At 38.7% G+C, this 11,318-nt stretch overlaps 1 protein-coding gene across 1 annotated transcript; it reads left to right on the top strand.

Annotated features, from left to right (window-relative positions):
* Window positions 1-626: 626 nt before the first annotated feature.
* LOC104157375 (receptor-interacting serine/threonine-protein kinase 1-like) lies at window positions 627-11,086 on the top strand (the record flags this gene model as incomplete). Its single annotated transcript, XM_009694683.1, has 6 exons — window positions 627-720; window positions 2,663-2,753; window positions 5,162-5,725; window positions 7,428-7,499; window positions 9,708-9,860; window positions 10,800-11,086. Coding segments are annotated over 6 exons (1,261 nt in total), but the record flags the coding sequence as incomplete, so codon positions are not given.
* Between the last annotated feature and the right edge of the window lie 232 nt (window positions 11,087-11,318).

The raw sequence follows: 11,318 nt of genomic DNA, 5'->3' as shown, positions 1-11,318 counted from the left end.
CAACCCACAAAAAAAAAGTCCTACCTGCAACAGGAAATGGAGGTTTGGATTTAGGCAGAAGCACCAAGAGCTTCACATACAACAGGCATGTACTTAAATACTCAGAGGAAATTTGTATACCAGGAGGAATCCATCTACTAGTTCCATATTTCACCTGCATAATCTTCTGCCAATGGACTGAGTTTATGCTTGCACTGGGTCTTAGCTTCTGATTTTCCCATATGCAAAACACTGATATTTACCATGTTTGTAGATTATTTCAGTAATTCCATCTTTAGCAGAGACAGGATAGTTGTTTATCAAATAGCTGAATGCAACTGAATGTATCTTATTTCTTAAAATGTGGCAGTCAGTCTCTTGGCTAGTCAAGGAAAGGTTCTGTCAGCCACAGATCATAGACAGAGAGCTTTCACCTTAAAAAGCAATGCAACAACAACAACAAAAAAATCCCTATAAATCATCCTGTTCTTGTTACTATATTAAAGGTAAATGAGCCATGTGAAGAGATTCCAAATGTATGTATAATTTTCCTGTTTCTGACTTCATACAAGTCTGTATTCAATCCTTATCCATCAAGATTGTTAACATTATAAATCCATTTTCCATACAAAACCACTTTCATTTAGTTTTTCTCTCTTTGCAGAAATTAGTCAAAGATACAAGCCATTTTACTACCAAAATCTAGGAAAAAATATTGAAGATGATCTGATGAATTTAAAAGTGAGTAACTTTCTAAGCATTTTAAAGTGTCAGTTCCCCACCTCCCCTCTCCCCAACCCCAGTTATGGCCAGATTCCACCACTTTGAAACTGATCTTGCTTGACTGACCCAATTTCATTCTGTGATAAAATGGCTGAATTTGTGAATGAGAGGAAAGCAGTGCATGTCATTTACCTCAACTTTAGGAATATCTTCAATACTGTCTCCCAAAATACGTATCCAAGTTCAGATGTTACTGTCTGGATAGGCAGACAAAAACAGTGGGTGGTGAGTCTCAGATTTTATCAGTTTACTTACTTCAGTAGTACCAACATCTGTCGGTGAGAACTCCTGGCTCTGGAGGTTTAATCTTTACAGTGAAGTGAGGCTCAGAAGAGTACATACCCAGTTATTTTAACTAAGAAAAGAAAAACAAATTCCTTTGTGAAACCATTCATTTACAGTTTTCTTTAAAGTGCTTCCTTCTGTCACCAAGTCTACAATTGTGGAAATGAAATTTTCTGGTTTAGAGAACATGTGATGTTTATGAAGCACCAGTGACTGTTCAAAAAAAACAATAAGCTTTTACAAAATGAAACTGATGAAACAAATTTCCTGGACTCATTTGACCAAACTAACTCACAATGTGAAGTATATATGTCTAATTTATGATAGCGGCCCCAGATCAGGATCATGGCCAATTATACTAGCGGCATTAACTCTCTGCAAATATACCTCTCAAATCACAGGGACCAAAGGACTATTTAGAAAATGGGCCATGAGTCTATTACTTTTTCGGGAAGGAAAGCATCCGTTCTGATCAGGGCACAGAACATGAATATGGCATCCAAGGCAGGTCAATGTGGTGAACTACTAGTACAGCTTCAGTAGCAACGTGAGTTAGAAGGTCTGGGCATAGCCCTTCCCCCCTCCCCACCCCCACTAGCAATCATAGAAGCAGAGCCACAGCCTTCTAACTAAAAGGACCACAGAATCACAGAACGATTGAGGTTGGAAAGGACCTCTGGATGTCAGCTAGTCCCACCCCCCCAGCTCAAACAGTTCAGTTACTCAAGTAAAATCTAAGGACCTAAGGTTGTAATGTGCTTTAGAATGTCATCTTTTGCTTTTGGAAGGAAGTGGATTTTTTGGGAAGAGATAGTAGTTGTTGATTTTTTTAATCTATGAAAGTACTTCTTGGGTTTAATTTAAAAAAAAAAAAAAAAAACACAACAAAACACTAAAATATTAGAAATTATTTTACAAGTAAGAAGCACTGGGGTAAACTGAGAAATAATTTTTCCAGGTAAAAACTTTTTTTACTTCCACTGAAGTCTGAATAATGAAAACATCAAAAGAATAGAACAGGAATGGATTTTGCCTTCACTCTAGTGAAGTGCAGATGAGGGTTTAAAGAAAGGAAATTGTACTGCATCTTTCTGAAGATCTGCTCTGAACTCCTTGTTCCTAATACTCTTCATAAAAGTCAATGTGGCCAAACCCAAATGTAAGTCTTCTTCCTCACCTCTTCCCTGTTGATGAATGTTCTTACTAAATAGAGATCCACAGAACAGGATGCATGTTTGCTACCTTTACCTCAGCAGCATCCTTTCAGCGAGACTGCTTGCAGAAAGTCTAACTATTAAGTACAAGACAGGCAATCCAAAATCTCTCTGTCTGGATTAAGCTCATACTCATGTAGGCAAGGGTGTTGCCTGGCCAACTCAGAGTATTATATACTGCAGTTGCATTGCAGTCCTTCCTTCCTTCATTGAAGAAAAGATTTTGCCCATCTGTAGCAAAGCAATAGGTATTTTCTGTCAGGCTGTGCTCTCTGTAAGATTCACAGAATCTTTCATCCAGGTCACTTCACTGTGAAGCTGTGCCATTTCCTATTCTACAGGTACTCCCTTTGGTTAAGCTTTTGCCTACAACTTGATCATTTGTTCTTTCTTACATGCAGAAAACATGGCCTGAGTCAAATGAACTGCTGAATAGGATGCAGTCCCTTCAAATAGATGCTGTAGCAGAAGATACTAATAATGGTCAAGTAGGTAAGTCATATACTAGCACATCATTACTCTGTGTATTGTGCCAAAGATAAAGTTGTGTACCTGTACAAAGTAATCTTGCCATTAAGGGGTTTATGAAGAGATTTAATTATTCAGTACTTCAGAAAGAACTGTAATCACTGAAAAGATTAAATTTGCTCCAAAAGTCATACTTAACCATTTTGAATTTTCCAAAATCTGCAGTTTGAACCCATTTCAGTTTACACTCTTCTGCTTTCCTCTCCCATGCCAAAAATTTTGTTTAACATTAAACTTTTCAATGGTCGCTTTGATGATTACTTTTTGTTCTTGATCTTTCTTCCCATCCTTTTAGTCATAGAATCATAGAATGATTTGGTTGGAAGGCACCTTAAAGACCATCTCATTCCAACCCCTCTGCCATGGGCAGGGACACCTTCCACTAGACCAGGTTGCTCAAAGCCCCATCCAACCTGGCCTTGAACACTTCCAGGGATGGGGCATCCGCAACTTCTGCTTGGTCTGTAGGCTTTAATTTCACAAAGACTTTTCTTTTTCCCCACTCCAGCCTTTCTTATGAATGCTCTGAATACGATCAGGATGTATAATTATAACATATTCCTTTGTTTATGATCTTGCTCTCTATGTAATCTGAGGAGCACTAATAGATGAATTTTCTCTCCTTTCTCTCACATTTTTCTATCAAATCTTGGATGAGTTGTGTGTTTCAGGGTTTTATAGAGCTATCACACTAATATATGATGATGTAGTTACAGTTTTGTACTAGTGCATCTAGAATTCTTTTACCAAAGTTTCTTAACGGCAAAGGACATAGGATCATATTTCCAACACTGATTTACAAGCAACAATATCAAATTCAGAACAAATAAAATCCTGCTAAGCTTGCGCACACCATTTGAAAGACATTATAAAGTGAATAAGTTAAACTGTAACATGCAACTAATAAATCTTCCCCAAAGCTAGGTTTGCCGTAACTGTTCTTCCATAGAACTGGTGGACTTAGCACGGCAGCCCCACTGCTGTATTTTTAAAGGAGTATAGTTACATTTCCCTGGCAGAAACAATCCCGTATGACTGCAGCATATTACAGATGCTCTTGCGTTTTAAGTACGAAAGGCTTTATTGTGAATCTACACTTCAGAAAGATACTATCTTGACAGCCTGTCAGAGTCAGGTGTTTTTTCTCCAGTCAATGGACATTTCTCAGACAGCGGTAGTGAAAAGTATCCCACAGGATCTGTTCATGCTCAAGCTTGCCCTGGAGAACGGATGCCATATAGTTTATGCTAATACTGAATTGCTAATAGCTGTCACTTTTGATGAGGTTGTTTCTGTATTGGCTTATTCCTCCCACTCCCTCTCTAGCAGCGGTAACAAAAGAAGCAGAGCGAGTGAGACTGAAGGTGTGCCAATACACAGCCATCAAAAGGAACAGTTTTGGTCCTGCCTAATATGGACTGAATTCCCATAATTTGAAAAAAAAAAAATAAACCCAGTTCACTGGCATTATCTGAGCTAAACAAAACCACATACATACACTTTGTTCCAGTTTTACAGTGGTCTGTAAGAGTCCCTTGCTTTAGGCAATGTACAATGTTTTCTAGACAACTGTGAGGCCTTCAGAACTTTTTAAGGAAGCATCTCTAGTTCTACCCTTAAAAACACAAGAACAAGTAGTAGCAAGCAAATTGTTACATTCCTGTTTAGTCTTGGAATGCTGCAGCATGATCCAGATCATAACTCAATCTGCTTCAAGGCTGAAGTAGAGCTTCCTTTGATAGTGAGAATTAGTTTGAAGGGTGTAGATGACAGACTCTTTTATCCGGTAGGTATTGTTTATAAAAATGTGCTCTTTGCAACTATGAAGAATAAACTAGACAAAAAAGGTTCATATTGAAATACCCAGACAGGATATTTTACATAATCATTTGCAAGCATGACTTTAATGACAAATTATTTAAGCTGTATGCAGTAACACCTATTACAGTGGTGTTATTTTCCATGCTGTTGCACTCCAGTTTTGCACTGATTAAACTCCAGTTAATGCCAGCGGAGACATACCAGTAAATGAGACCCTGCAAATGCCTCCAGGAGCTGTTTGTTTCAGTGGTTGAGACCTTGATGTCAATATAAGCAGAGTCTGCAGTGCATTCTGACACCACTTGAGAAAATGAGTTTTTGACACTGATGGCTTACACAAGCCTGTACTTCTAGATAAAATTCCATAATATTTCCTCAGTAAAGGCATTCTATGAAATAAAACACAGCTTATGCTGGAAGTAATGTTATATTTTCACCTTTCATATATTACCATAATATTAAAGGTAGATTAATAGATTCTAGTGTCATTGCAACAAGTTACATACTTGCATTTGGATGTATTTCAAATATTTCATTTTCCTGCCTTTCAGATCAGCCTAATTCTCTGCACAGCTCTCAAGGTCCCATGACCACTGAGGTTAACGAAGCCTTGTTTGCTGCCTCCCCTGAGAACCAACCTGTTGAGAGCTGTGAGACCTCATTTACGTCTGCTGATCATCTAGAAAGAAAACTTCAGCATGAATACAACTACCATGTATTTGGGAGTCGGATGGATAAAGCAGTTCCACCTGTAGCATACACGCCTGAAATGAGAGAGGAAGAAAGGAGACGAAGAGTTTCCTATGATCCATTCGCAAAGCCATCTCCTACTCCTCAGCGGAGTGAACTGTATCCCAGAGCTGAAAAGACAGGATCAAACACTAATCCATATTTTTGGCCACAGCCAGCTGCAACAACACCAAAACGGGGAAATGTAGATATTTTTTACAGGCCAAACCCTAACAGTCTTCTAACAGGAAACACAGAGGATCTCTATGGATTGTGTTCAGCCAGTACTTTTAGCCCAAGTAAACCTCCTGTGCCTGAATCTGGCCCAAACCCGCAGTCACAGACCAATGTAAACTGGTATCCAAAGAATGCAGACACAGATACAGGTGAGATTCCTCCTCCCCAGCACCTATGTTTCTGAAAAGACACTTGTTCTCTAAAAATGGTCAAGAGTGTTTTGTAGTTTGTGTAAAAACAGTGTGCTTATTGCTAATAGTTGATCTGCCATACAGCAAAGGTGAATTTATTTCATTAAGTTCTCTTTGTTTACTTGAAGTTACTTCAGGTCACTAAAACGCTCCAGCTTTGACTTTGTTATGCTGTTTTCACTGATTTCAGGCTGTTCAAATGAACCATTTCTAAAGCATCAGTGTAATAGAGGAGGATCAGACCCAATAACCAACTCTTCAGCTACCAACCAAGTAATAGTGGACAGCAGATAATGGTACAGCAGCTACTAAAACCAAGAGCTGCTACCAATCAGTCTAGGAAAGCAAAGAACTTTTAACCCTCAAAAATGTAACATTCATACCATAGGTTCTGCTTGTGCAGAAACAACATTTGTAGCATTTCAGAAAATAGATGGATATTTTTAGCATGATTTGCAGCAAGGTAAGACACTCCTGACCTCAGGGAATCAACAAGGACCTAAGGCTTCTTCAGAAAGCTCTGACTGGTGCCAATGGGGAGCTTCTGTTGGTATTTGCTAGTGAGCTGTGAAGTAGAAAGGCATGGAGACAAAGAAGGAAGAGAGCACTGAGCATGGACAAAAGGTATAAATAAATGGTAACTAGAAGCCTGTAAGCTGTAACTTTTAGGATCTGGAGATAGCATGGATACATTAGCCTACTCCTACTAAATATTGGGTATTTTTAGTGTGGCATTCCTTCCTGGATTGTCTCACAAGAAAACCAAGGATGCCTAGCTTCATATAGGCAGAATGCTACAATGATGTTATTCTGTTAAATTATTTATGCAGAGGCTGTGATTAGTTATTCCTGTGAGTTTATTTACTGAAATGAATCTGAGAGCTGTCATGTCAGAAGGCAGGGATTACAACTGTCAACATCACTAATAAAGCAAAATGTTCTGTTTGAAAGAAAAAAGAAGAAAACAGTTATTATAGGGAGGCTGCATGCAATGGTGTGGCAGGTGTCAGGCTGAGATGCAGAAGAGCTGCATTGCAGCTTTTCCTTTGACTTGTCAGGTGACCATAACCCAACCACTCTTACTGCCCCATCACGAATTGCAGAGCTCATCCGTGGGCATCCAAATCGATTGCTGCCCCGGGCTGGACATTACATCTCTGCCAGAGATTACTGCCACCGGCAGAAGATGTAGTGGTGTCCCGTGCCTTTGCTAGAGCCAGTCACAAGCAGCGTGCTAATACAGACTGCAGTCGGTCTCGGCAGTAAACAGCAGGAGCATACTTGGGAGTTAGGAATTTTCCAGTTTGAGTACCTGACATGAGGCGGCTCAGTCCGTAACTGTGGTACACTGTGATCTCACAGTGCTGTCTACTAGCTAGGTATTCATGCACCCACATGGAAGCCCATTGCCCTTGCTGGGATCCAGCCAATGGTTAAGGCTATTAGTCACTGAGCAAAACCACAATAACGTCATTGCTTTAACTAGAGTTATTCAAGGAGATACAATCCTGTTAATTAAAAAGCTTCATACCTCTTTGTATTTAAGAGCACAAACTACGTACTCATACTGTTAGAAATACAGCAGTTATTTTTAAGTACATTTGCTTTTTTATTTACATGATGCTTTTGGCATTTTTTTTTGTTTTCCCTCTTTGGTTAGGTAACAAGGATTCCACTTCTTTCACAAGGGGAACTTTTACATATTATCCTGCTGCACCCAGAATAGGCACAGGTAAGTGCTGTAGCCTTCATCTGTCCTGGTAGCCATCAGGCTCTGCATTGCATCCTGATCTGTAAAGCAAAAGACTTCAGGATCTTGAAATAATCTATGTTACTGCTTAGTACCTCTAACCATAGCTGAAGTTATCAGTACCAGTATGTAAAACTAATTCCTGTCTCTAGCAGGACCTGTACACACTGTTAAATGTATATTTGGTAGATCAAAGACAACATCTTCTTTCATGTAAAAGAGCTTTTAAAAAACACGAAGGCATTGTAAGATCTCCTGTACACCTAAACCAGTCACTTTCTTAGATTAAACATCAAGTTGCTGTGACTGTACCCAACTCTTGAACCACACGTGCATTTGGGACACCTTCCGTCCTTGCTCTGGATTTTTAATACAAATCTCTAGCTGCAGGCTTCGTGCTGATCAGCCTTCCTTGGGGCACAGGTCTCTACAGTTCACCTATCTTAAACCCTTAAAATTCTTGTCTTGAGAAGTTGTTAATATATGCTCCTTTCAAGTTGCATTGCTTGCGGCACCCTGAACTCTTTAATTAACCCTTTCAAGGCTTGTCCATTTTGTAAGTGGTTTACACTTACTAAGAAAACTTGAAACAGCGGGTTTGTGTCTTCTTGACTATACGCCCCTTAGAGTCGTTAGATGATGACCCAAACATGACAAGCAAGCGACGTGGTAGAGGCTTGGAAAAGGAGATTTATAAGCACAGTAACTTTTACTGTTAATACTGACAAAGCATTTGTATGTGTTTTCATATCTTGTGCTAGATTCCTTTTGTTACTAGATGAGAAAGTGGCAGACATATGAGACTTCTTAATTTTTTAGCTAAAAATATGAATGTATTTCCTGGGTCCTTCACCTCAAAAAAACAAGGACAGGAATCATAATATTTTGAGACATGATAGAGTGCATTCCTTTGGTGCAACTTCTAGAAATTAATCATGCATACATATAGGTATTTCTGATTAGCAGTTTCAGGTTGACAGATATTAAATGCATTTAGTCTGATTTTCATACATGACCATAGGTTTCCGCACTTCACATTGCGATTGAGTGTGTAACAAGGATGTTTGTGCATCTAACAATCATTTTGGGTGATTAAATACAGAGTTTGGTCTATCATTTTAGGTAGCTGTACTTCAATTTTAGACCGAGGTTGTGATATTCACCATTTAAACTAGAGTTAGAAAGTTTAATGGATGATTATCCAAACAGAGTTCAGAAAACATTGCCAAGAGTCACCTAACATGACTAGAATAGTCGCTTAATTTCATGTTATGTGTGGAAATTGGACAACTGTAAGCAAAAGACACCAAATTAGGTGTTTAACTCGTCACATACAGGTAAGCCACAGATGCAAGCTCCCAGAAGTGCACACAATTTAGCTGTGCAATCAGTGCATATATACACGTTGACTTTTATTGCCAAAGATTCAAGCCTTAAAATAAAGGAGTAGGGTTTTTTGGTAAGGTATCTCAGAAAACATTCTAGTCTTGCCTTAGAACCAAAAGTATAGAACAGGGGAAACAATAAAATAATTAAAAAAGAGAGAGAAATGTTGTTGAAACAAACACTGAGCAAGTAGTGCACTGTGATTCACTGAAAATAGATATAACTGAAGAATATACTCCTAGATTTTGAAACAGAGATGCCATCAAGACAGCATAGTGTAACATGGAGTATAGAAACCTTATGAGCAACTAGAAATTATTTTCTGTAGTCTCACAGAACTTTGAAGTCGTAACCATAAACCTGAACTTATATCTATGAGAAGTAAAGCTGAGAGGCAGAAGTAAGGCTTTAAGATTGAAACAAAAAGCGCTTTCAAGTAAAGACTGACCTCCTGAAGCTGTTAGCCAACAAAAAAAAATGAGGCTGCTACTATACATTCCTAAAGTGCAGGGAACATTATTTACAGTCTAGTAACTACCAGCATGTAAGGCTTAGTTATGGCACTTTGTCATAGGCTAGAATAGGATGGGCTTTCACTAAAGTACATTTATGTTGCACTGCATAATGAAAATATGTTCACAGTTGCCAGTAAATGGCCATTTCTACGTTAAATGCAATAAAAACATTTAGTCACTTCCCTTATTAGCAGAGCCTTCTTCCTCCTTGCCTCCCCCTTATGTTAGTTCTTGACATTTTGAACCATATGCACTTGTTTATAAAATTGTATTAAATTCCCTTATACAGAAGATCCAATCAAGTACAGCATAAGTAACAGTTCTGGAATTCAAATTGGATCCTACAATCACATGAAGATCGAAGAGCAGAATCAATACATCAGCACTTCTCCTGTTGCTGCAGAAGCAACTTATATGCATTACGAAGCAATGGGTATATTTGGTAAGAGAAACGTCTCCCTAGTTTTGATGTATTCTCCCCATATATTTATCTGAGAGCCATTTGGTTTAGAATGTATGAAAGTAGTACAGCTTTCTCCCTCTGATACTTCAGAAATCACTGTTTAGTGCTTTTCTACTACATACTTAAGAGTGTATAAAATAAGCAAGGGTTTGTGCTAATACTGTTCTGTAGTACCATGTACCTTATTTGTCCTGGAGTTTCATGACCTCTTACGAGACACCAGATACAAGTATAGATGTATGTGCATCAAGAACAAGAGGAATAACAACTCTCAAATGGGTAGAAGCAATGTTAGGATTGGTGGTCCTCACCTGTCTTATAGTTTCAATCATAGAACATCCTGAATTGGAAAGGACCCATGAAGATAGAGGCCAGTGCCTGACACCACACAGGGAAACCTAGAAGTTAAACCATATATCTAAGAGCATTGTCCAAATGCTTCTTGAACACTGACAGGCTTGGGGCCACAGCCACTTCATTTGGGTAGAAATTAGAAGATTTTGAAATTTAGGTTATTTTCATTGGTCAATACTGAATTGAACTATCCCTCTGTATTCCTAAGTAAACAAATTAATAGTGTCCCAGAACATAAAATATATCATACAGACATCAGTCAGCTGTACAAGAACTCTAGGAAGGAGCTTTTCAATTTTGCAGGTTTAAGTGAGAAAATATGATAGCCTCAGATCAAAAAGCAAGTCCAGCAACTGACCTGCGAATACACATGTTCTGACTGGGAGTTTCTTTCCTGGTGTTACTGGGTAACACTGCCTCCATAAAACTCACATCTAATTGTATCACTAAATTCTGTCTCCAGATATTACCAATAGACAGCTGGGAGAGGACAGGCAAGACAGCAAAAGAAGCAGAAGAAATGTTAAACAATGCCATTTTCTTATACTCTTTTTCTTTTTGCAGACAATACTACTGTCCTGACCGACAAACACCTAAATCTAGTGAGAGAAAAGTTGGCTAAACAGTGGAAGCACTGTGCTCGTAAACTGGGCTTCTGTGATCCTGAGATTGATGAAATTGATCATGACTATGAACGAGATGGACTAAAAGAAAAAGTTTACCAAATGCTGCTTAAGTGGGTAATGAGGGAAGGCTCCAAAGGTGCTACAGTTGGAAAGCTTGCCAAAGCCCTCTTCGGCTGCCAGAGACTGGATCTCCTTACTAGTTTGATGCAAATCAAGGAGGAATAAGTTGACTGAGAACTGGGGGAAAATGAGAGTGTTTTTCCTAAAGACCTTCCAATAACAAGTAATAATTCTGAACAGACTCCTGGAGCTCTCTTTTTTGCACAGACTTTTTGGAACACATTTTTTCTGCCAAGCGTGTTTTAGTGAATACCTCCAGTAAATCAAAAAGTGTGTCAAGGTAATTGGTCTTCCAGAGGATAAAAGAAAATAAGCATCTTCCTTCTGAATGAAGTGG

The sequence above is a fragment of the Cariama cristata genome, unplaced genomic scaffold (genome assembly GCF_000690535.1).
Source record: "Cariama cristata isolate BGI_N322 unplaced genomic scaffold, ASM69053v1 scaffold15262, whole genome shotgun sequence".
NCBI lineage: Eukaryota > Metazoa > Chordata > Aves > Cariamiformes > Cariamidae > Cariama > Cariama cristata.
The sequence above is the reverse complement of the archived record's forward strand: the minus strand, read 5'-3'. Positions and strand labels throughout refer to the sequence as shown.